Here is a 26591-nt window from a genome sequence, read left to right on the forward strand (position 1 = left end):
ATGTTAATAAATTAACAAACTACTGGATCAAAGGAAAAGGAGAGAAGAAAAATACATTATTAGGAATTAAAAAGGAACATTATTAAAACTTTCAAAATTAAACAGATAACAGGACACTGTGAATAAATTAATGGCAATAAATTTGAAAATTTAGAGGCAATGGATGAATTATCATAAAATATAACTCACCAAAACTCATTTAAGAAAAATAGAGAACCGGGATAGCTTGTAGCAGTAAAGCAATTGGAATACTTGTTGAAAATCTTACTATAAGGAAAACAGCAGGACAGAGCAGCTTAGCAGAAGGATTTTACTAAATAGTCAAAGAACAGTTGTCTAATCTTACATGAATTTTTCCAGAGAATTGGAAAAGTAACAATTTCCAATTCACTTTTTGAAACTGGTATAACCTTAATAGCAAAACAAGACATGGATGGATGGCACATGATAGGAAAATTACAGACTAGCCACACTCGTGAACATAGTTTTGAAAATCCTAAACCAAATTTTAGCCAACACAACCCAGTAGTATAAAAAAAAACATAGTACATTATGACCAAGTTAGGTCTCTCCTAGGAATACAAGGTTGGTTTAATATTTAAAAATTGATAGGAACAAGACAAAGATGCTCACTACTATCATTCCTTCTGAGTCTACTCAGTGCGGTAAAACAAGAAATAAATACATAAAAATTGCATAGGAGGAACCAAAACAAACATTATTTGGATAATCACAAATAGATATGATTATCCATTTAGAAAACCCCCAAAGAATCCAATAAGTTTTCATGATACTAAATTGATACATAAAAGCAATTTTTATACAACATCACCTATTAAAAAGTGTAATTTGGAAAACATATCATTCACAATAACATCAAAAACATAAAAAATCTAGGAGATTTATATATATATATATATAAAGCCCTACATGAATAAAATTATCAAATTACAAAAAAAAACATTTTAAAAGACCAAATAAATAGACAATTATACCATGTTCTTGGATAGGAAGTTTCTAATGTCTTCAACTTTATCCAACGCAGAGGAATTTGCTAGGGCGCCTCTTAGTGCTTCCACGCCCAATCATAACAGCACATAAGCAATTGCAACAACGTAGTCTTGAAACAGACAAGGTTACCAAGGATTCAGTTCCCTCAAAGATGAAGGACTGGGTCACCCCACCAAGGCAAGTATGCAAGAGAAATCTACAACGGGTGGTAAAGGAGGTGACGAATGTCTGTTGTAGCCTTAGGAGCAAATACAGCCACAGGGACTGTACATTGTCTCATTAATCCACCTATTGTTAAGCCTTTTATTATTTTCCCCTTTTCAGGAAACTGCATCTTGAACCTTGAAGAATCAGTGAAAGGATAGAGTGAACACAGTGTGGGGCTTGAGCGGATCTGAGTGGTACAAGGGGTGCGTTGTCGCAGATCGAAAAAGGGCTCCACCCATATTGCCTCAACCCATCCTGGACAGCCCTGTGCAAGATGATTGCTTCCTGCATATCTCCAACTAGGGGCATCCTCAGCATACTCAACCCACACATGGGACAAGCCGTAAGTGGCAGGGGGTTACTGCCCCGGGGGTGACCTTCGAACAGTTTAGGACAGGAGTTGGTGGATAAATATTCTGGCTTCCAATGTGTGTTTCACACTATCTTTCAGAGTGCCCAGCAGGAATAAGCCCATGTTTATAACCTGCTCATTAACACACACTTCACCGGCTCTTCTTCTTTCTGGGACTTACTTCCTCACTCCTTCACAGTGCTTCCCAATATCACCTCCCAAATCAGCAACTTATATTCAAATCTTCATCTCAGGATCTACTTTGGGGAGAATTAAACTAAAACAAAACCCAAATGTCCGTCAACAGTAGAATGGGTAAATTGAAGTACTGTCATAAAATGCAATGCTATTCCGCAGTAGAAGGCAATAAGCTAAACACATCAACATAATGTTGAAGGGAAGAAGCAAGTCACAGAAAAATACTTACAGCTCTATTCCATTTATTTTAAACATCTTATAAGGAAAAACTAAAAATATTATTTAAAGATACAGTCCAGTAAAATTGTCAAGAAAAGCAGGAAAATGATTATCATGAAAGTCAGCCTAATGGTTGCTTCTGGGGTGTGGAAAAGAAAGAGCTTTTCAGGTACTGGTAGTGTTCTATTTCTTAACCTGGTTATGTGTACACCAGTGTTTGTCATATTATTATTATTTAAATTATATATATATATTATTTACACTGTGTATTTGATATATTTCATAATAAACAATTTTAAAATGCTGTCAAATTAGGTATGTGAAAGACAGAGAATTGCCATCAATCAACCAATCCATTGTTAAGTATGAGGATTTCGCATTCTGATTACTTTGCGAGCATTTTAAGTTTTCAATCCATTTTAATGAAATCAGAACTTGAAATCATAGAAGATGCATTATGTATGTGATTCATGCAAGAAAGACTTCAGAGACCTCCCATTAGCAAAACCATACCAAAAATAAAGGCCTTGGTCCTTACATCAAAAGATTTATGAATGAAGGTGCTTTACAAGCTATAAATTAAAATGTTTAAATTTTATATTTTAAGTTAAAACCTCTCACTTATGTATATTTGTATGCCTATAGTGTATGTATACATATATACAATTCTCTATTTAATCCAATTTTATATTCTTTTTTAAATTACCTGACCAACTACCAGTTCTATTCCCAACATATAAGAGGACATCTACTCTATTAAACATTAAGGGAATGAACTAAAGATTTTAATTCGTGTGGAGCTTTGTTTGGGAATTAATGGGAGTTGAGGATAGAATGGCACAAAGGTTATGTATGCTTGAAAAATAAGCTTGATCCTTAACATTTATTCCTGAGAAAATATAAAACTTAAGTATTAAGAAAGATTATCTCCAATATGAATGACTATAACATAAATCATCTTCAAAGTCATTTTTACTCATTACTCATTCATACACTAACTTGAAAGCAACATGTCTCTCTTCAAAGCACTAAAGAAAAAGTTAAATATATATATATATATATAGAGAGAGAGAGAGAGAGAGAGAGATAGAAACCTCATTTATATAGAATGTGTGTCTCAATTTGTATAAATCTGCCTTTCAACACTTACTGGAAAAATAGAATATTATTCTACATCTGGTCTTTGGGTAAAGTTAGTAGCGAATTTTTATTAATCTTTGGAGTGATCAGAAGGTTTGAAAGATGTCTTAATCCTGCTCTGAGCGTGTCAAAGTAGATGTCTTTGTTCATTTCACAAAACCAAATAAGACTGGTGTTGTGAGGATTAGATTTTGACAATTCAATCCAGATGACTTCTTTATTATGGAAAAATATTCTGCATCCCTTATCTAATCCAGAAAGTATATTCATAGAGAAGGCTTATAGTGACACTATAATACAGTTGCAAATATTTTTTAAAAAGGTTATAAGAAAAAACACAGCTGTTAAAGGGCAGTGACCAAGTGAATTCATTTCAGTGTTACATAGCTATGATGATGTGGATTATTCAAGATTTTTTTCCAAAATTCATTTAAAAGGCTCTCACTTTAGCATTTCAAAAGTAGTGGATAATATTTGAAAAAAATTTTTCACTTCTTTTAAATACAATAATAACAGAGTTTGAAAGCCAAAGACGCAAAGGCTTATAAAATAATGTGTATCAGGGAGTTCTGAACGTCAATTGTGTGCACAGATGTCTCAGTTGGAGCATGAAATATTGGCATGTTTCACAGTAGTTTTTCTTTCTTGAGGAAGTTATTTGCACTTGTGCAGTGACATGAGCTCTCTTTATGACATGGAGAAAAGCTGATAATCTCAAAAAAATGGTAAAAATTTGGATCTCCAAATTTAACTGACCCTAGATGTGAGTTATTAAACAAATAAAACATTGCATATGTGTATTTATTTGCTTTTATTAAAAAAATTCAAAACACGTCAAGGCATATTTCACCTCAGAGAAGTATGTTCAAACTCTTCTAAGTTTTCAAGTTAAAACAGGTTGTGCTCCATTCAGAAAGTTCAGATTTTCAAAAAGAAAGTTCGTTTATCATTTTTCCAAAGATATGATGCTTCTCTTCCTATTGCAATATAAAGTCAGAGACTACTTTATGAATATTTTCTATTAGTCCTTTAGTAACACAATTGGATTCAAAGATTGTAAAGACTTTGTTAGAGGGCTAGATTTCCCACCTCTCTATATGGTTCTTTTGAAACTGTGCTTCCCAAAGTGTATATCATGAATCACTAATTGGAGGCTTTGCAACACACAGACAAAGGGTTTCCATTGCCAAATTAGGTTGGAAAATACTAGAATGCATTCTTAGAGATATATAAGAGACACTGGTGTTTTGAAATTTTTCTCTAGCAAACAAAACTTTACTTATTTTTAAAACTGGAATTTCCTACATTTATTTGATCTTTTTCACATAACTCCAATTAATATCCTATGGTATGGTTATGCAAATGCTGTCCTATGTAATTTAATCAACAAGCGTATTCTGGCTGGCCTTTAAAAGAATACTGATTTCTGGGCCAGCCCCGTGGCTTAGTGGTGAAGTGCGCGCGCTCCGCTGCTGGCGGCCCGGTTCGGATCCTGGGCGTGCACCGACGCACCGCCTCTCCAGCCATGCTGAGGCTACGTCCCACATACAGCAACTAGAAGGATGTGCAACTATGACATACAACTCTCTACTGGGGCTTTGGGGGAAAAATATAAATAAATAAAATTTAAAAAAAAAAGAAAGAAACATCATTTAAAAAAAAAATACAGATTTCTACAAACATCATCTTTCCAGAGATTATATTTGTTTGTTTGCTTTGCCCAACTAAAGTGGTACGAAGACCAAAGAAGTTTGAGGAGCACTGCCTCACACAATATAGGGATACTTTTCAGAAAATAATGATATCAAGAAACTGACGTTTTCAAAGGAGAGGGCCAGACTGAGGGAGACCACCTGACTCTTGGCTGTTTTGGAAGACAGAATGTAGAGGAGCATGCATTCATAGCTGTAGTGCAAATGGCTGCATTTGAGGCTTAAGGCATAAAACAGGGAAAGGGAATATTGGTCTATGTTCTGAGATATTAGCCTAAGGAAGCTTTGAGGAAAACTTGGGAGGACAAAAGAAGGTGAAATTTTCTAGACATTATATCAACTTTTGTTTGAAACCTCTGATTACCTTTTTAACTGTTAGTGCTGATTATTAGTCCCTTTATAACATACGTGGTGTTTATTTCTTTATCAGCTCTACCTAAAATCATACCTTGGTGGTACATTCATAGCATTTCAGCCTGTTTTATTATTTTAACTATTTCATCTTTTAGTCCTCTGGTTGTAATTGTTTTGCTGTATACATCAATAATTCTTAATCCTTCTTTGTTCTTTCCATTTTATTTCCTATATCCCATTTTGTCATCTAGTTGTATTTTTCTTAATCTCTACTTTTACGTTTTTCTTTTATGTTGTTTAACATGTGTTTTAAAAATTATTTTAGCTTGCGTCATCTTTTTACTGAGTGTATTATATTTTATTTATTACTCCTTTCTGCTCTCAAAAGTTATTAAATGCCAAGTAACTAATTTAAGGGAGGAAGCTGTGAGGGCAGTCCACAGCCTGAGTCATGGAAGCTCTATGGTTTTTATCTGCAGTCCTCTCTGCCTAGCCTGTCCAGCTTCCCTTAGAAGACACCAGTCCCCACTCTATTCTCTCTAGTGTTGAATTCCTTGAATCTACCAACTGGATAATAATATTTACCTATAGAAAATCCATTTGAGCAGCGAAAAAAGTGCTGTTTTTTATGGTGATACATAACTAAACATTCACTGATCCACTCAATAGATATTTAGTCTAGTGAAGGAGGGAGGTGAGAGGGTTCATTTTCAGACGAAACTTCTACGTAATAACAACCACAACGTCAACAACAATGAACACTTATTAAGTTTTTTCTATAGGCTGGACATTACTGGAAGCACTTAACGTGTCCTAAAAAAACACATCTATGAGCTGGTTGTCATTATCCCTTTTGTACAGAAGTAGAAATTAAAGCAAAGAGAGATTAATTTGGTCAAGGTCATGCAGCTGGTTAATTCATCAGGATTAATTTCACCAGGTAACTAGATGGTTTTAAACCTTCAGTAAACATCTTTAAATTAGGAATGCACAATATGTCAAAAACTAGACTTTAAAAATCCTTTTATCAATCTGCTTCCAAAGATGTTTGATTCATCTTGCTTCAAGACAATACTAAAAGAGCTATATCTAAGTGTATATTATTAGTCTTAATATGTTTGTGATCCCCAATTTTTAAGTTCTATCCTACCTCCTGCAGCCATTATACTAGTTAACCAAGATATCCCAAACACAGATAACAATCTAGGAAAATAGATATTCTTTATTTTTAGCTGGAGCATCAGCCTCTATTCACATCTCATCATCTACTCTATATTGAACCAGACTGGAAAATACGTCAGTTTTATCTATATCTTTTGCCCTTCTTCATAGGCCTAATGGAGTGTAGCCAACCTAAACCATTCATTTTTTATTCTAGAAATCATCTTGGTTACACTTGGCTATCAAAATGGGGATGATCAACCTAGAAGATTTTCCCAAATCCAGTTACTCCTCCAGAGTCACAACGTGGATGATAAAAAGAGTATTGTGGCTCCAATCCAGTCCCATTTATAATCCCCATATTCTGTGCACCTGAAGCTCTAACCCCTAAGGAAGGACCCAATTTGTGTGCTTTTGAGGACTCCGGGCCTTCCTAAACCCATCTCAGAGCCTTTTTGTATTTTAGGTATGTTACAAGGGTTTGAGGGGCAGCTGTCAGCACATTATATTGTGTGACCTACAAGTAGTTTTCCCCAATTTCCATATCTTCTCAGGGGAACCAAGCCAAATTTTGTTTGATATGGGATTACTCAGTTGAGGTTTTTAGAAGGGTAGTGCCTGCATCTTTTGCTGAATCACTCATATAAACAAGAAATCAAACACTCATTAACTATGTCATAACTATTTGAACATTAGAGTATGTACTATAAGAACAAGGCATTGACATAATGTTTACTCTGTTGCAATGCCCTTCCTGCCTTTCTTCACCTGGCTAACTCATACATCTCAAGTTCATGTATCATCTCCTCTAGGAAGCCTCCCCTAGACCCCTAAATTGAGCTAATTATCCCTATTCAATGCTCCCAAAGGACCTTGTACTTATTTCTGATCGTGTCACCCATTTTTTTTCAAAAATTATTACAAGAAACAGTCATATAAAATAAGCTACTGCACTTGCTACAAAAATGCTGTTGAGAATGTTATTTTATATATCACTTTATATCCTTTATATAAAATTTCAGTGAGATATTTCTTGTATAAATTATTGCTATAAAAAGCTTTTGTTTCTTCTGAAAAACTCATATGATTTCTCCTTTATGATAATGAGAATGATATAACTGATTATGTGTTTAATTCTAGATATGGTAGCCAGGAGCTTAGCGCCAAATCTAAAGTTCTTTTGGGGAGAACCTTTTAAGGTTCTTTCAAGGTTCTTTTTGTATAATCTTTTTTCTTGGTCCTATTTTGTCTTTTTGTTTGTTTTAATTTCATGTATCTTTTGTTATAAGCCACCAGAAAACCTTTGTGGAAAAGGTAGGGCTTTGATAAATATTCATAAAAACAAAATGTAGATGAAGATGGCAACTGTCCAGTGAATTCCTTTATTCTAGAGTAAACATGGATTATTAAGTCAAAATCCCTGATTTGCTTCTCTTTTTAGTTCGGGGTCTCTTTTGTGAAGTCAGTTACATCAGTTTAGACCTGTTTGAATATTCCTAATGAATCTGGTTTCAGGAAGGGATGAATTTATTAAACCTGAAATTGTATTCCAATAGTTTAATTAAAGAGATTTGGCCTTGTACAATGTCTCCTGAAAGCACCACTTCACAATTAACCTCCTTCCAAGTTGTTTGCACTCATCTCTTTTTTTCCTTCAATTTCCCTATGCAAGTTTCCTCTATGTAAACCTTGCAGAACCCTGGTAACACATATATGCATTCTCTGTATTTTGAAACTGTAGCCCTGAAATGTGGGGGACGGTGGGGGGTGGGGGCTGATTGCTGGTGTTTCTTCTCTGCCATTAAATTACTCCTCAGCATGTCACTATTTTTTGAGATTTCCTATTACTTCACTTCTCAATTAAAAAATAATCAGTATTTAATTATGCTTTAAGTCCTTCAGAGTGTATGAATAACATTTAACTATATAGCATTATGATGATAGAATCTGAGCGTTGAAATTTAGACACAGATCTGAAGATCTCTATTGTATAGAGATCTCTATTATACAGAGATCCAAAGACCTCTATTGGGGTAATACAAAGGAATGTTGCTAGTTTTTCATCTTTGTCATACTGCACAGATGTTATATCTTGAACTATAAGGGTATTATTGTCATGAATAATGTGAAAGCATTACAAAGAAATGAACATGCATTTTAGAACTAAACCCAGTGATGGGACAGATTGCCTGGAAAGGGAAAAAATGCAAACATTTTCTGCCAAGAGAACATATTCTTCAGGAAGTCATCACTCACTCAAAACATTGTTGCCAGTGAATACCATTTTCCCTTGTGATTAGATAGTGTTCTCATAAGCACTATCAGATCAAGAATTTTCTTAGAGGAACCTATGAGACATTCATTCAAATATATATTTATTGAATGCCTACTTTGTACCAGCCGCTCTTCTAGATGCTTGGGACTCATCAGTGGGCAAAACCAGTAAGGATTCCTAGCGGGAGGTGACAGATAATAACAATAAACAGAATAAATAAGTAAAAATAAATGACAAGCAGAAGGTGGTAAGTGATATGAAAAAAAAATTAGAAGAGGATAAGGGAGGTGTGAGTGCAGGGGAGTATGTGAAATTTTAAATAGGATATTCAAGGTAGGCCTTGAGAAGGAGACATTTGAGCAAAGATTTGAAGGAGGTGTGAGAATATGAATATTAGGGTAGAAAACTTGTTAGCAAAGATATGTCAAAATCATCTGGCTATGACACGAGAGAAAGAAAAAAAAAAACAAACTTCAAGTTATTTTGACTCAATTTTACCTTCAATTCTGAATGTTTCAAAGTGATTGCAGCCCTATGTGGAGACAGGTTTTTGATTAGTTTTCAGCCCAAAACACAAGCTTCATTTAAGATCAAGGAGAGATGGTTGTCTCATATACCTCCATTAGTTATCACGAGTTGGAGCAGAAATGCAGTAGATGACCTTGAAAGTATAAGCAACTTACACCACATAAATGTGATACACATTAGATACCCAACATTAGACGCTGAAAACAGGTACCAAACCTTGACAGTTCATACAACACTTTCCAGGAGATTCAATAACAATATATCAAGATGTAATCTCTTCCAGGACAAATTCATCCTTCCCAAGGTGTCGGAAATCTTTTATCTGGTTCCCAGGGCCTGAAGTAATATATCAAGCAGTCATGAAAATGTCTTGAATGTGAAAGTAATTTTAATGAATCAAAGAAGGAAGGCAACATATCCACAAATATATAGTTTAATAACTGTGATCAAACTGAGACAATTTAACGTATTCAATGTAAAAGTGACAGTTGCAGATTAAATCACAATCATAGAGATCATATTATCTGAAAATATGAGATTAATAGATTCAGAGATTTTTTTTAAAAAAATGTATTTCAAATAGTTCAGTCTGTTGATGTTGTTTAACATGTCCCCGAGGCCACTAGAAAAAAGTTGCTGGGGTCTTCAATTACCACCAAAATTGCAACAATGCTAAATCCTCTGTTCTTTTTTAGTCTGACCTATAGTATATGTCTCTTTATTCTTTTAATGAATTAGATAGAGAACTACCATTTGTAGAACCTGTATAATGTTTCAGGCACCATACTAGATGCTTTTTCATGTATCATCTCACTTAATTCTCACATTCTAATATGTATATGTGTGTAGTTATGTGCACACGAGGTAGGAAGATGAGGGAGAAGAAGAAATATTAGCTACATTTTACAGGAGCTCAGAGAGGTTAGCTAACTGCTCTAAATTCACATACATAGGAATTATTAAAGCCAGGATTCTGCTCAGGGTTTCTAGCTCTATTAAGTCATCTGCAACTAAACAGAGGCCGCTATAATAATTACTATTTGCACAGCATTTTATTGTTAATAAAGTATATTCAAGTTTTATTTAATTATATCATGATCCTAAAATAATTCTAATTATATTGGTTTTCTTCAAAATTATCAGTCTATAGTATTATTATAACTTTGCAAACTCTGCAAAATGCACTAAAGCCACATGCCTATCTTTTGTGTATGAACTTTCATAAACTACACGTATATGATAAACTCATTACCTTTGCTTCTATCTCATGATGAGGAAAGAGATTGCATTTTCAGTAAATACAATAATACAAAGTATGGCAAATTACTTAACTTCTCTAAGAGTGTTGCCTCAACTATATAATGAGGATAATAATATCTACCTACTTACCTACCTCATGGAACTGTTGTAAAGATAAGTTTACAACAAGTCTGCACCCAGGCTCCTTATATATTGTATATATAAAAGAGCTTCGAAAATTGTTTATATCATAATAATGCTTTACATTATTTAATGATTATTATCAAAGATCATTTATAGGTACCTTATAATACATTTGCTTCTTGGTTTTCATTGCTTTTCAACTTAGACAAATGTATGATTGATATTAAAAGTTTATAACATATCAAAATATATAGAGTAGAAAGTTAAAATTCCATTTTACACTCACCTTCCTCAATCCAACTAATTTTCCTTTCCAAGAGATTATAATGACTACTAGTTTGATACTTGCTCTTTTGGATCTTTTAATATGCATTTATATTCATGAATTTAAATGTATTCAATTTTTTCTAAATACATATCAATCAAATATATTTTACTTTACAAGTTTTTGTTTGTTTTTGCTAACATGTCCTGGAGATCTTGAATAGCTGTGTAGTACTGTAGTACTTTATAATGGAAAGTTAAGCTCTTTCTTTTGTGTGTGTGTGTCTGTAATGAAAACTCTTTGACACATATATATCTTCATGTACCAAGTAAGCATATTTCACTAAGCTACACTCCTATAAGTAGAATGTCTGGATCAACAAGCACATTATTAATTTTAATAGATACTGCCAAAAAACCTCCAAATAAAGCTGTGCCAAATTATACACTCTCCAGCAGTATCTGAGTATCATTCTTTGAACCTTTGCAAACACTAGTTATTATCAATGTCTGTTTTACCTATCCTATGAGTGAAAAATATGTCATTGCTATTGTAGTTGTCAACTCCCCTATTACAAGTGAGGTATGACATATTTTAACGTGTATATTATTGGCTAATTGCATTTATTTCTGAAATATCTTTTTGTGTTCTCCATCCAATTTCCTGCTGAGTTGTTGCCTTTCCTGTGGCTTATAAACACTCTCTATATTGTGGACATCTTTCTCCTTTTTATTTTGTATGTAGCAAATATCTTCTTCCAGTCTGTCACTTTCTTTTATTTTTATTTATGGTATCACTCACCAGAAAGAAGTTTCATATGTGTATATAGTCAAACCTGATAGTCTTTTCCTTTTTGATTTCTAGTTTTCTGTCTTGCTTAAGAAGGATTTTCCTATTAAAATTATAAAAATAGTCTCATTATTTTCTTCTAGTACTTTTGCTTTTACTATTCTTTGTGAAAAATATATAGTTAGATTTCTTCCATTTGTAAAAAGACAGTTCTTATTGATTGATTGACTAAAGATTGATCTATCTACCTATCTATCTATCTATCTATCATCATCTATCTGACATCTTTCTCTTTAATGTTTCCCACAATGGATAGCCAACTGTATTAGCATCTTTTTTTTTTTTTGGTGAGGAAGATTGGCCCTGAGCTAACATCTGTTACCAGTCTTCCCCTTTTTGCTTGAGGAAGATTCACCCTGAGCTAACATCTGTGCCAATCTTCCTGTATTTTGTATGCGAGTCGCCTCCACAGAATGGCTGACAAGTGGTTCAAGTCTGCACCCAGGCTCCTAACCCATGAACTTGGGCTGCTGAAGTGGAGTGTGCCAAACTTAACCACTAGGCTACAGGGCTGGCCCCTTAGCACTATTTTTTGAAGAGTCCATCCTTTCCCCACTGATTTGAAATCACTTCTACCATAGATTAATCCCCATATATATGTATAGCTGTTTTTGGATGACTCTCTATTCTGTTTATTTTGCCTTCTAATATTTTCTTGTCTAGCTCTAATCCATATGACTATATATATTATGTAATTGTAATAAAGGAGTATTTATATTCTTTCACTTAATACCATAAACATATTTCCATGTTTCTATACAGCTTTTTCTAATTACTACTTGAATGGCTATAATCTATTAGATGTACCTTATTTCTCCCCTATTTTTGGGCATTTCCATTGTTTGTTTCTAAAACTAATGCTGCAATTAACATCTTCATTGCTTCTCTCTCTCATTTTAGGATAAAGACTTAATAGCAAAATTACTGCATAAATTGGTATGAATATCTTTATGGATTTTTCCATGTCTTGTCATATTACTAAGAGGATTGCTTCAGTTTTCAGTGTTCTCAGTAATATAGAAATGTACTTATTTCACTGTAGTCTTGTCAGCGCTGGGTGTTATTTTTCAAAAATGTTTAATAATTTAGTAAAATATTACCTCAAGTCTCCCTGATAATCCTAAATGGAGCTGTTCATCTGTCCCATTGTTCTGAATGCACCTTGATAAGTCTATATTGTAAGTATATAATAATTGTTCATTACATAATAAAAAAACTTAATCTGTATTGTGAGTTTAAAAATGATAGACAATCTTTGATAGCTTCACACCTCTATTTGTTAAATCACCAAAATAGACAACACGTTGTGACCTATGGAATAATCAAGTGCCAGTCCAATAAAGTCCAATTTTAGACATTTACTTTTCTGGTTATCTATGGCTGTGTAGCAAAATCACCTCCAAATTTTGTAGCACGTAACAACCTTTTGTTATGCTCACATATTTTCTTTCTTTCTTTTTTTTTTTGTGAGGAAGATCAGCCCTGAGCTAACATCCATGCTAATCCTCTTCTTTTTGCTGAGGAAGACCGGCTCTGAGCTAACATCTATTGCCAATCTTCTTCCTTTTTTCTTTTTCCCCCAAAGCCCCAGTAGATAGTTGTATGTCATAGTTGCACATCCTTCTAGTTGCTGTATGTGGGACGCAACCTCAGCACAGCCGGAGAAGCGGTGCATCGGTGCACGCCTGGGACCCGAACCGGGCCGCCAGTAGCAGAGCACGCACACCCAACCGCTAAGCCACAGGGCCCCCCGGCCCTGTGCTCACATATTTTCAACAAGACACAGAGGGCATAATTTTTCTCTGCTCCACTATAAACCGGATAACTTAAAGGCCAAGGGTGACTCAATGGCTGGGAGCTGGAATCATCTGAATGCTTATTCACTCATATGTCTCACAGTTGATGCAGGAAGTTGGCTAGAACCTTAGCTATTGATGTTGGCTATCAACTGGAACATCTACATATGACTTCTCCAAGTGGTCTGGTATTCCTCATGACATGGTGGCTGAGCTCCAAGGGCAGGTATCCTGAGAAAGGGAGAGTCAGGTGGAAACCACATCTTTAATGACCTAGCCTCAAAAGTCACAAAATGTCACTTCTTGGTAGTCATGGTCTCACCCAGATTTAAAAGAAGAGAACCTGGACTCCACCTCTCAATGGAGAAATGTCAACATCATATTGTAAGAAGAGGAAGTGGAATGGATATATTTGCGTATGGGTATATTTGCAACAGGTATATTGGAAAATATAATCTGCCATATTTATCATTGTATTTCAAAATTTTGTTATTCTTTTCTGGCTGATTTTGCAAAATATTTTCATTTACAGATCCACTTGTCTTGAAATACAGATTCACATTCTACATTTGCACTGCAGTTCTGTTTAGCATTTATGGTATTATCCTGAACTATTCTGCTGCCTTTTATTCTTTACTCAAAATAATATTAAACAACTTTCAGATGTTACTCTAGTTTCTTCTCTGTGTTAGTGAGATCTCTTTTGTTGTTCACTTTGCTTGTAAGGAGACATGGTCATAATTTTACTTCTATATCAATTTATGGTTAGTGCCCAACAGTTTGGCCAAAAGTTCAAGTAGGAGAAGGAATCAGATTGAAAGACTGGTGACAAGGAAATCTGAGGAAGTGGTTGTAGGGGAACATCTAGGAATGGGCCCAGAGCATGAAGATTTTATTCCACAGAATGCACACCAAAAGGTACCCACTAGAGAAGAGTCTCACTAATCTAGTGACAAGATGACTTATCTTGTGGATGTCAGTGAGCTTCTTCTCCCAGGAAACCCGAGCTAGTACTTGCTCAATGAGCTTAGAAACAAATATGGCAAGAATCTAGGCTAAAGATGGTCTGAACAATATGGACTTTTTTCCAACAAATCTCATCTGGCTACCTCCATCGCTGAATGCCTAACCTGCCAATAGCAAAGATCAATGCAGAGTTTGCAATGTGGTACTATACCTGGGAGCAGCTGGTCAGCTAGTAAATCAACTACATTAATCATTCCCATTATGAAGTGGGCAATGATTTATCCTCAGAAGAATAGATATTTAGTCTTAGTCTGGACGCAGACTTATTTTCTCTGCCTGCCATGCTTTTGCCCAGCACCAACTTCCTCGGAATTAACAAATGCCTTATTCGCTGCCATGGCATCCCACACAACACTGTATTTGAACAAGGAACTCATTTTACAGCTAAAGTGAGACAATGGGGAGTGTCCATTGGATTCACCATGTGCCCCATCACCCAGAAGAAGCTGGTATTATTATTATAGAATAGTGAATGTATGTTGAAGGCTCAGTTATGACACCACCCAGGGTACTATATCTTAAAAGATTGATCTTCTTCCCTACAGTGTAGAATACATCCTCTAAGACAGCTTCCAATATATGGTGCTCTTTCCCTCGCAGACATACATGGATCTATAACTCAAGGTATAGAAGTGAGAGTAGCTTCACTCACTATTATAACTAAAGACCTATTTGCAAAATGTTTGTTCCCATCTCCCATTTGTGCTTTGCTGGTCGAGAGAAATTAATAACCAAGAGATAGACAATTTCACTAGGGAACATAACAGTGGTCTTACCAAAGTGGAAGTCAAGACTGCCATCAGATCAGTCTGAGGTCTTGGTGTTAGTGAATTAACAGGTAAGAAGTGGAGTTACTGAATCAATAAGTGATTGATTCTGATTATCAAAAGGAAATGGGAGTTGCTGCCACATTATGAAGGCAAGAAAGAATACATTTAGAACCTGGGACATCTTCTGGAATTGCCTCCCTTAACTGCTATATCCAATGATACAAGTTATGAAAGACCACAGCAATACAATACAGGCAGGAATTCCATGTACTCATACCTCTCAGGAACAAAGATTTGAATCACTTAAAAAAGCAATGAATCACAACTAGCTGAGGTGCTGAATAAGGACAAAGAAAACATAGAATGAGTGCTGGAAAAAAGAATTATAAATTCCAATCAAGGGCTTTGTAATAACTTGTGGAAGTTAAGATTATAATAGCTACTCATATTTTCTTCCTTGCTCTGCTATGTCTATATTTTCTTTACTCATTCAGCTCTGAATGAAGCTTTGCAATTTTATAGACTCATTTACAATGAACCTTGACAACCTTTATGCTTTAATTTTCATATATATCACATACACAAACATTACAAACTCCACAAGAAAATGTCGTATTTTTGCTTTAAATAGTCATATGTATTTTAAAGTAATTAAGAGAGAAAATAGTCTTTTATTTTTACCCAGATATTTTCCATTCTTAATCTTCATCCTGAATGCCCCAATTTCTTTTGCTATCATTTCTCTTTAGCCTTTAGAATCTCCTTTAGCATATCTTGTAGTGTATGTCTGCTGGCAACACATTCTCTTAATTGTCCTTCATCTAAAAATGTCTTTATTTCACCATCATCACTGAAGATGTTTTTGTGGGATATACATATTGTTTTGACTTTTTTCTTCTTTAAGCACTTTAACGATCTTGCTCTACTGTTTTCCATCACCCATAATATCTGCTGGGAAATCTATGACCTTTAGAATTGTGGTTCCCTTATATGTAATGTATCATTTTTCTCCAGTTGCTTTTAAGATTTTCTCTTCATCTTTAGCTTTCAGCAGTTTAATTACAATGTGCCTAAACATGGTTTTCCTTGTATTTATCCTGTTTTGTGTTTGCTGAGCATCTTGAATCTGTAAATTTATGCTGTTGGTCAAATTTGGTAAGTTTTTGGCTATAGTATCTTTCTCTGCCTAGTTTTTTCTACTTATTCTGGGACTTCAATTATCTGTATATCAGACCTTTTGATATTGTCCTACACGTACATCCCTTGGACTGTTAATATTTTTTCAATCTCTTTTCTCTTTTTCATATTGGATAATTTCTATTGATTTATCTTCTAGTTTCTGACATTTTTCTCTGTTAAATCCATTCTGCCATTAGGCTCAGCCAGTGAATCTTTTTATTTCAGGTACTGTATTTTTCCTAAAATTTCCATTTGTATCTTTTTAATGTATTTGATTCCTCTGCTGGGTTTTACTATCTTTTCATTGATTACAGTGTTTTCCTTTACTTCATTGAACATAGTTATATTAGCTGCTTTGAGATTACTGTCTGATAATTCCAACACCTGTGTCATCTGGAATGTAGCCTTTCTTTGTTATCTTTTCCTTTGAGAATAGGTCCCATTTTTTTAGTACTTTTTTTTTTTGTGAGGAAGATTGGCCCTGAGCTAACATCTGCCAATCCTCCTCTTTTTGCTGAGGAAGACTGGCCCTGGGCTAACATCCATGCCCATCTTCCTCTACTTTATATGGGACGCCTCCACAGCATGGCTTGCCAAGCAGGGCATCGGTGCGCGCCTGGGATCCGAACCAGCGAACCTCGGGCCGCACAGCGGAGCGCGTGCACTTAACCGTTTGCGCCACTGTGCCGGCCCCTCTTAGTACTTTTTATGTCAAGTCATTATGAATTGTGTCTTTGGCATTACGAATATTGTTTTAGAGTCTCCGGATTCTGTTTTTTTCCTCTGCAAAGTATTGATGCTTTTGTTTAGCATGAAATTAATTTGGTGCGAAACAAACTGAAGATTTTGTCTTGCTTATAGTGGGTAACAACTCAAATCCTGCTTCAGTTCTATTATGTGGAAGAGCAGAAGAATATTCTATTTTTGGTTCTTTTATCTGAGCTGCATGCATTGTGCCTTTATATTATTCAAATCAAATTAGGGCTTAGTCAGAGACTATCTGAATTGACACAGAGTTTAGAGTTCCCCTCCTGGATTCTCTCTTTTGGAATTCCTGCCTCATTCTCTAGCTGCCTTGCACTCCCTTCTCTTGGTTCCTCAGGCCCGAGAGATGGTGGGCTTTCTATATGAGTTTTTGCCACTGTGCACTGCACCACAATCTTGGTCTGTCCATAGGTCAAAGCCACCAAAAATGGAAAACTCACTCTGTGTTGGTCACCTCCTGCACATTTTGACTCTGCATGCTTCTGTTCACTTCTTGACTCCTCAGGTAGTTGTTTTTTTGTATTTTGTCTAGTTCATAGTTGTTATCTGTGGAAAGGTCAGTCTGTTAGGAGCTTACTTCTCCATACTAGAAAAGGAACTCTCCAAACGAAAGTAATCAAAAAATTAAATTTTTGGATAGAAATAATTAATTATAAAGTTTATGTATGCTTGATCTTTCCAAGGATTATGTTTTTGGCATATGTGGTTTAAGAGAAGCAGAAGTATCCCTCTACTTGTCTATTCATAAGCCACCATTTTACTGTCTCAAGAGAAGTTTCCTTTTTCTGATTCAGATTATCTAGTAAACAGCCTCTGACAAGCTGATAGGCAACAAACCTATAGATCCAAATCAGTGCCACTCAAATTGTGTCCACTAACCAGTGTCTTACATGAACTATGTGTTGCCTGTCTATAATGAGATGAGGACAGAATTGAGAATGTGTGTTTACAAACTTTCATGCAACTTTTAGAGTAATTTTATATCTGTTAAATATAAGAAAAAAAATGTGGCCTTGTATTTGCATGCCTTTGGTTTTTCTTAAACTTCATTTTTCTAGTAATTAATTTTTATATTTTAAAAAAGTATTGGTTGGTGATAGCTTGGAAATTAAAAACAAAAACACTGGTTCTTCCCATTGATAATTTGACAAACATTAGCCTAGATTTCAAATAAGAAAATAACTTGGAAAGGTCTCAAGTTAATCATTTAATAGGAGAGATGAGCCTAGACTGTAATTTAAATATAGCAATAGTTCCTGAATGACCTGGGATGGGCTAAAATGTTTTTTTAAAAGATGAGAAAACTGACGTACAGAAAGTCCTAATCAAGTTGATTTCTCTTGGGTATACAACATAGCAGCCAATATGTCAGCAAAGAATTCAGTACTAATTTAGCTTTGAGCTGAGATTAAAATAGTCTTTGCTTGTTCACTCTGAGAAGTTCCTGTTTTACTATTTAGGTTAGAAGTAAAGCAGTAAGCTCAGAGGAAGAACAAATAATAATAGCAACAGACCCATTTACTAAGAGCCTACTGTGCAATCAACTCAGAGTAGAGAAAAACAACCCTTTATGTGGATTATATTTTTATTCCCATTTTGGAGATGAGAAAACTGAGTCTTGGAGAAGCAACTTAATCTAAATCATAGAGCAAGTAAGCGACAGAACCAGGATTCCAATTCAGACATCTGGTTTCAAAGTCGCTACACTTAACATTACTGTTCTTTATTAAGCCCCAAATAGACCCACACAAATTATTATACCATCAGGCATGTGGTTTCAAGTGCTCTACTAAGACAGCGCTAGAAATGAACTGGGTAATAGCAAGTACGTGGGTCTCCCATTCAAGGATTCATCAGTCTTCACTAAACTTAACTTGGAAAATCTATGTCAAAGTATCAGGTAGCAGTCAGCATTTTGGAAGGCAGGTAAGGATGGGGAAGCAATAAACAAATTCTTTTCCGAATCACTGTAGATGTGTATGCTTGTTAAGTGTTTCTATTTATTCTCTTTGCCTATCAGAGGATTGGGTCTCTTTAAAAATTACACAAATAAAAACCATTGTTTGCCATCCTGTCCTTACCAAGCTGGAGAATGGAAGAGAAAGGCTAAGCCTTTTGTGCTTAAACACACATTCATTCATTTTAAGAACTCTAGTTTATGCTGAACACAACTAAGCTGGGTTGTTCTTCTGGGGAGTGTACTTGCAAGTCAATATTTCACTGGCCCTATACCTTAAGATTTTCTTAAAGATATCAGTTGTCAGTATAAATTAAATCTAGTTTAAATCAACATAATTCTATTTATCCCAGCAAGAAAGTTTTTTAAAAATGATTCCTTGTCTAATTGTTTACAGAAATAATCTTTGCATAATTTTACACCCCATACTTCAGGTGCTTGGGATTCAGTCTTAATCAGAAAAATTTCTTTACGGCATCCTTTCTACGTCCTTCCTGTATCCTCTGTAACAGAAAATTACCAGCAGAAGCATTTCCCCTTCACCCAGTTCCTGTTCTCTTATCACAATTCTATCCCTCTACCCTCCCTTCCTGCTCTGCAGGAGAATTTGAGAGGGCAGGGAAAGATTGTTAAAAGTTTGCCCTCTATCCAACACCACTGCATCCAGTAGTCTGCGTGTCTACTTTTTTGCCTATTTATCAGTTCCCTCCCCTGTTTCCTCTTCCATACCTCTTTGTGTGGACCATGGATTAACGCCCAAGTGCTTTTACCCTATGGACACTTCCAGACCACAGTGACTTCAATCCAAGTCACAGTAGGACTGAAAGTTTCAGCTTGTTTTCTAGTGCCCTTTCTACAATGCTGGGCCAGGGGTGGAATGAAAATAAAAATGATGAGCATTAATTTTTTTCCCTACCTGTCCTATACTTTCCCCATTACCCTTCCCATACCAATCATTCCTTACTTCTCTGCCACCCTTCCTATGTCTTCCGCTCCCACAGCTACCCTTTATTGAAGTTGTTAGAAACTGTTATATACATCAGTCCATTCCATCCTAAGAACTCTTACGACGTAGGCAGTAATGCTAATAGCTACATTTGAGTGCTTACTATGTGCCAAGCATCGCTTTAACCATTTTACATGTATTAACTCATCTGATCTGTGAAGCTATTATTCCTCTTCCTATTTTACAGATAAGGAAGTTGATGTTTTCAATGCCCTGTGTTAAACTGGGAGTAACTGGCAGAGATTTGCTGTATTTTTTTTTTGCAGGAGAAGATTCGCCCTAAGCTAACATCCGTTGCCAATCTTCCTCCTTTTTTTTCCCCTCTCTCCCCTGCCCGCCTCAAAGCTGCAGTACATAGTTATATATTCTGGTTCTTCCACGTGAGTAACGGCCACAGCATGGCTACAGACAGTCTGAACCGGGACACCAAAGCGGTGGGCGCCGAACTTAACCGCTAAGCCATCAAGGCCGGCTCCAGAGGCAGGATTTGAATCCATGTCTGACTGGCTCTAAAGCAGCCTTTAATCATTACTTAATTAATATTTATTGAATCAGTATTTTCAGCCCCTAATCTGGTGAACACTTTGCGATCTCATCTCCCATATCCTCATCCTTTACGTGCCCCTAAATTCTCTTCCTCCCTTCGTGACGCACCGCCCCCTCACGTCCCTTCTGCCCCTTCATCCTACTGTTCGCCCACATTCCTTTATTACCCTGCGCTCTCACTTTCCTTGACCCCCACATTCCGGTCTCCATCGTCTCCGTCCCTCAGCTCCTCGTCTCTTTCTTCTCTTACTCCTCTCTCATATCTAAAATTTCCCCTCCTTCCACACGTCCCTCGTCCCTCGTCCCTCCCGCCTCATAAGACCCTCTCACGCCGGGAACCGTCACCTCCCTTTCCCAGCGCCCAGAGGCCGAGCAGCGGGACGCAGCGCGCACAGCGCGCCGGGGCGGGCGTCTGAGGGGCGACGCGGGGTCCCCCCGCTCCCCGGCAGCCCCGGGCGCGGTGCAGTCTGGGGGAACATGGCCGCTTCCGGTCTCCCTGCCGGGCCGGCACTGGCCTGAGCGCGGCTCCTGCCCGGCGCACTCCGCCCTCCGCTCCTCCCGCCCCGCAGCCGCGGAGGTCGCTTCAGCCTCTCCCTCCCGCTGCCCCCGCCGCGCCATGGAGAAGAGCTCGAGCTGCGAGAGTCTTGGCTCCCAGCCGGCGGCAGCACGGCCGCCCAGCGTGGATTCTCTGTCCAGGTAACCAGGACACCTAGGGCCCCGCCCAGCGTCCGAGGGGGATGGAGAGGGGTCGGGGGCCCACTGGATGGTGCCCCCACTCGCGGACTCTGGTTCCAAAGGCTGCGCCGGAATTCTTTCCCTGGGACTTGAAAGCTACTTCTTCCTCGCAGGGGCTTAGAGGCTGGGAAAAAGAAGGTTAAAACTCACTACTACTTTATCGCCTCCTCTACCTTTCGTATTGAGATATTATTTTATCCCCATTGAGGTAGCCCCAGTTCATTACTTTCTCTTATCTTTCGTTCCCTCTTAAATCATTTTTTGGACAGCCCTTCCCCCACTCTCCCCCTTCCCCCATTTCCTCCCTGTCTTTCTCTCTACCACTCTTTTCAAAACCATCCTCTAGTCTTGCTTCCATCCATGCTTGTGTCTTTGCCTTTTGGATTCTTGCCCACCCTGACTTCTCTTTTTCATCACTTCACTTCCATAAAGGAAATCGTTCAAGATTTTCCCTACACTCTGATTCGGCCCACCACCAACTTTGCTTAAAAATGTATATAAAAATACACACTGTGCGTTTCTTTTCTAGATCTTTCAGTTGAAAGTCATTATCTAGGAATCTCAGTAGTCTTTATCTCCGAGTGCATAGTGAATCATGAGTGGTAGTTTTCTTCCTTCTTGAGTTACCGGTTCTCCAGGTTATTTCTCTTGTAGCAGATGGGATTTTTTTCCTGGAAATTTGAGGAGGACTTTAGTATGCAGCATCGCAGAGAGCTGTTGTAAATATTAACTAGACATGTTTTAGATGCAGTTTTTTTCTTTGGTTTTAAAATAATGATTTAAAATTTTATTAAGGAATAATAGAAGACCTGTAACTGTTATATAGCAACAATGAAATCACGTTCTTTTCCTCTGAAAAAGTCTAATTTTTATTAGTGAGTTATTAGATACTACGCTGTGGTGCGAAAACACACACAATTTTCATTTTTTCCCCTGAATAAAAGTTGCACTGTCTCCTTTAATTAATTTTGGACTCCACTAAATATGGGTGATACTGCCAATTTTTCCTATTACTGTTCAGTAGGGAACAGCAATCCCTATTTGGGATTCATTAGCTGATGGGAAATCATTAGCTGATGCCATCAATCTAAATTAGATTCTTTTCCTATATGCACTCATAGCAACCTGCCCACCCCCTTTTCAGAGTCCTTAACAAGCACAGTATAATTGTTGATTTGTCTTCTCTACTAGGCTATAAGCTACTTGAGGACAAGGACTGTATCTTACTCATCTTCATATCCTCAGCATTTAACAGAGACCCTGCATGTCAGAGGTGCTCAATAGTGTTATTTTGAATTTGTAGGTTGAATTATCCAGGAGAGAAGAATTTTTCTTTGAATTTGATTATGTATATTGTACATTTGTTTCAAGTATTTTTTGAATTTTGTGTTTATTACTCTGAAATTTAGAAAGCTGAGGATTTACATAGCTGTAAAATCATTCAGAAAACACGTTGGAAAATTATAATTTTATGAGAAAGTTACAAATGCCAGCTATGGTTCAGAGTAGAATGTAAAGAAAACAAATGAGGCAACCAATATTCTCATCCAAGCGAGAAGATTTAGAACCACAGGAGGCAGCACAGTCTGCTAGAAAGAAGAAAGTACTGGAAGTCAGGAGGCTCAGGTTCTCAAGTCCCTGGATCAGCTAGCCATTTGGCCTGTATCATTTAACGTTTCTAGTCTGCTGTTTTCTCATCTTTTAAAATAAAGGGGTTGATCTGGAAAATCTGTAACGCACCTTGGAGCTCTAAAATTCTATCGTTCTTTATCTTAATGACTATACTTACTAAGATGAATGCATTCTTATCAATTACTAAAATATTACCTTTACAAATAACCTTTGTTATAGATTTTTGAAGTTACACTAAATAAATGTTATCATTACAAATTAATGTACCTAATTGTTGCACTTAAGCACATTTATTTTCTAAAAAAGACAATGTCCCGCAACTTTAAAGTTTATATATGTATTTTAACTTCTTAGTAAAAAATTATGTTATTGACATGTGAATTTGAGAAAATTAAGAACTTGAATTTTGACTACAGTATGTTAGTTTCAGCCTCTCTAGACAAAAATGTAGGTATGATTCTCTCCTTTCCACAGGAGAATGCCAGCTTTCATTCCTCTCCTCTGGAAGGTAGAAAAATAACATTTATTGAATGTCTGCTGTAAAGAATTTACCATGCTAAATTCTTTCATATCTTTTATTTCATGAATTATTACACCTGTTTATGGCACTGTCTTTAATCAACAGTATAGAATAGCTGCATTGTAGACACTTGTTAGAAAGCTTAAATTTAAACTTAATGTAGCCTAACAATCACAGGTGATTCTAATAACAGGCCAGGTGTAATACACAACCATGGTTATAATAGCTACGTTAAGTGGCTATCTAGATTAAGTTTCTACTTTTGTTTTGTTAGCCTATGATAAAGCAAAATACTGTGTTTGAACTATATTATCTCAGCTTTTTGCAGAAATATCCCCCTTAAATTGTAGTTTATTTTCGTGCTTTCTGTTTTATACAATTAGGAAATTTTCAATTTTCATTTAGGAAATTGCCTTGTGAATTTGTTTTGATAGTGCCTGCAAAATAATAGTTAACAATACTGTTCAGTGTGTTACGGATTGTCTTTTACACATTAGATTGACATAAATTTCTGCTGAGTTTAGCTTCAAGGAAAATTATTTATGCAAAAAAATTATGTATGCCTCCTATTTGTTTGAAAATGGAAACTATGTAACTGCATCTCTTCAGTTTAGCAAAAAGACTTGGGTCAGATTTATAGATGAAGTTGGTAATATACTCATCTCTAATTTCTTCAAGTACTTCTACTAGATGAATTCAGTTTAAATATTATGTTTAAATGTGTTAGTTTGTAAGATGTTTTACGCTTTTCTTGGAAGTAGGAAAAATGTAAATCTGAAAAATAATACACTAACCTATCTGATTGCCCATTGTTTTTTTTTGGAAAATAACACACTCCATTGAAGTTGGATGACTGGCTCTTGTGGGATCTGTAGTTCACACTAAACATGTGTTGAGTCTTGATATAAATATATCTGTGGTCAACTCAGAGTTGCTCTTGCTTCTCACTTTGCCTTCTAGATCATCAAAGGCCTGATGCCTTTGGTCATGAAAGAGCAATTTTATTCTTTATTTGATGTCCAGATAGCAGTTTCCTAATCAGCTATAGTTATGTCATCTTGCATCTTTGTAAAAAGTAATTTTCTTTGGTGAGTCCTGCTTGTTATTGCCCTACTTCAGTGAGCTGTTCAGCAGCTCTTATATATCCTGCCATTGTCGATTCTTCATGGACAGCCCCACGGAGAAAGTTCTGAAAAAATTCACTTCAACACACTGATAATCTGGCTGTATTCCATAATTTTATTCATATTGGTCTTGCACTGATTTTTGGTGTAAGTATGACTTACATAGGATATAGGTAAAACAATACTATAGGCCTCATGTGATAGCTAGGGTAGGGGCCTGAGCCTCAGAATTGTATACGTTATGTAGCAGAATTTGTCACTATATTGGTAGTGTTCTGCCTTCTTAGTTTGGTTTTCCATTTTTCTGTTTGTACACTGTTATAAAATGTACTGCTTGAGTGGGTTTCTTTGATTACTTTTTATGCACAATCAAATGCTAATATATCTAGTGCCAAATAGGTGCCCATTGAACGTTCGAATAAAGAAATGTTGACTGAATGTTCACCACTTGTCTTATTTGTTGTTTCCACTCAAAGGATTAAAAAGGGTTTTCTTATGTTGAATTTGGCCTGTAAAGTAACAACTTAAGATGTCAAGAGGCTTCATGCAAGAATAACTTCAGGTTCGAGCTGAAGTGCCCAGTCCTACGTATCTTCACAGTATTATGTTTCCTTAGCCTACCTGCTTTTCCATCTGCTACTTTTGATTACTTTGGTCTCTTTCTCTAATTTATCTTGTCAGTCATTTTATTTAATGTGTATTTCCTTTATCCTTTTCATATCTTCATGCACTAGTTATTCTGGGCACCACTTGTTTGTCTCAGATTATTTTGGTTTATCAGTTGATTTCTAGTCTGTAAACTCATTAATGTTTATGAGCATCCCACATTTACATTTACCTTAGATAAAAAAATCATAGGGGAGGTACACATAATATACTCAAAAAAGTCGTCTCCAACAAATTACATTTTTAAATTGCATGTCTTCCTTAAAATTATCATTTGAAAACAGCAAATCCTGGATTTCTGTGTGAATTTTGATGGTTCTTAGAGCCTGAAGACATATAAGAGTTTCTAAGATTTCTAAAACGCATTTAGTGGCAAGGTCTCATCTCTAGTTGCAGCCTCAAAGTCACTTAGAGGTGATATCTTGATAGGAAATGTGCTTTGGGGTTGTTTTTCCAGTAGTGGTGATGAATTTGTGTCCAATCACACATTCTTACCCATTCCTGTTGTTACTCTTGGCATGTCTTCTGAGGCAGCTGGCCAGGGTTAGTGGTAGAAACTATAGCTACAGAACAAAGTGAAGCTAAGAGATTGAACCTCCAATCCTGGCCTTATTATTAGCACCTTGCATCAGACATTGAACGTGTTGTAGCCTAAAAATTACTTATTTTGGATTTCATTATTCCAGGACCCTAAAAGAACTTTAAAGTTTGTTAGATAAGATCCATTATTGTGAACTAATCAGTAATTATTGTGTAGATTTTTCTGAAAGAATACTTAAAGAGAATAATTACTAATCAAAAGTATACTAGTTAAGCTAATACAAGTTAATTCTAAAGCTTATGCTATCATCAGTAGTATTCTATTAATGTAGCTCAGTAGTTCCCAGACCAGTAACATTAGCATCCTTTGAGAGTTTGTTAAAAAGACAGATTCTCTGTTCCTACCTGAGATCTAACTGAATCAAAAACTCTGGATGTGGCGCCCACAGTTAGTGTTTTAGCAAGTCCTCCAGGTAATCCTGATGCATGCTAAAGTTTGAGAATCACTGCCTTCGATCTTTCACTAATTGTTGCTTAGTAACTTCATCAGTATTAGTTGAAATGGACTAAAAGTCTAGGTTAGAGCTGCTATAAGCCTATTACTTGACAGCATTTTTGAAAAAATATTGACTAGAAGTAGTGGAAGGTAAAAATCATCTCTTGTAGTTTTGTTAT

General features: G+C 36.2%; 1 protein-coding gene across 2 annotated transcripts in view; it reads left to right on the plus strand.

The window, feature by feature from the left end:
* The first annotated feature begins 20940 nt into the window (after positions 1–20940).
* Positions 20941–26591, plus strand: part of MTMR2 (myotubularin related protein 2) — a 106176-nt gene continuing 100525 nt past the window's right edge. Inside the window, exon 1 of one of the 2 annotated variants that reach the window (XM_058545370.1) lies at positions 20941–21395. In XM_058545370.1, the coding sequence (XP_058401353.1) occupies positions 21316–21395 (80 nt within the window). In that variant the 5' untranslated portion in view covers positions 20941–21315. The remainder of the gene's footprint in view (positions 21396–26591) is intronic. The other variant, XM_058545372.1, reaches the window with a different exon arrangement.

This window comes from Diceros bicornis, chromosome 7 (genome assembly GCF_020826845.1).
Source record: "Diceros bicornis minor isolate mBicDic1 chromosome 7, mDicBic1.mat.cur, whole genome shotgun sequence".
Lineage (NCBI taxonomy): Eukaryota > Metazoa > Chordata > Mammalia > Perissodactyla > Rhinocerotidae > Diceros > Diceros bicornis.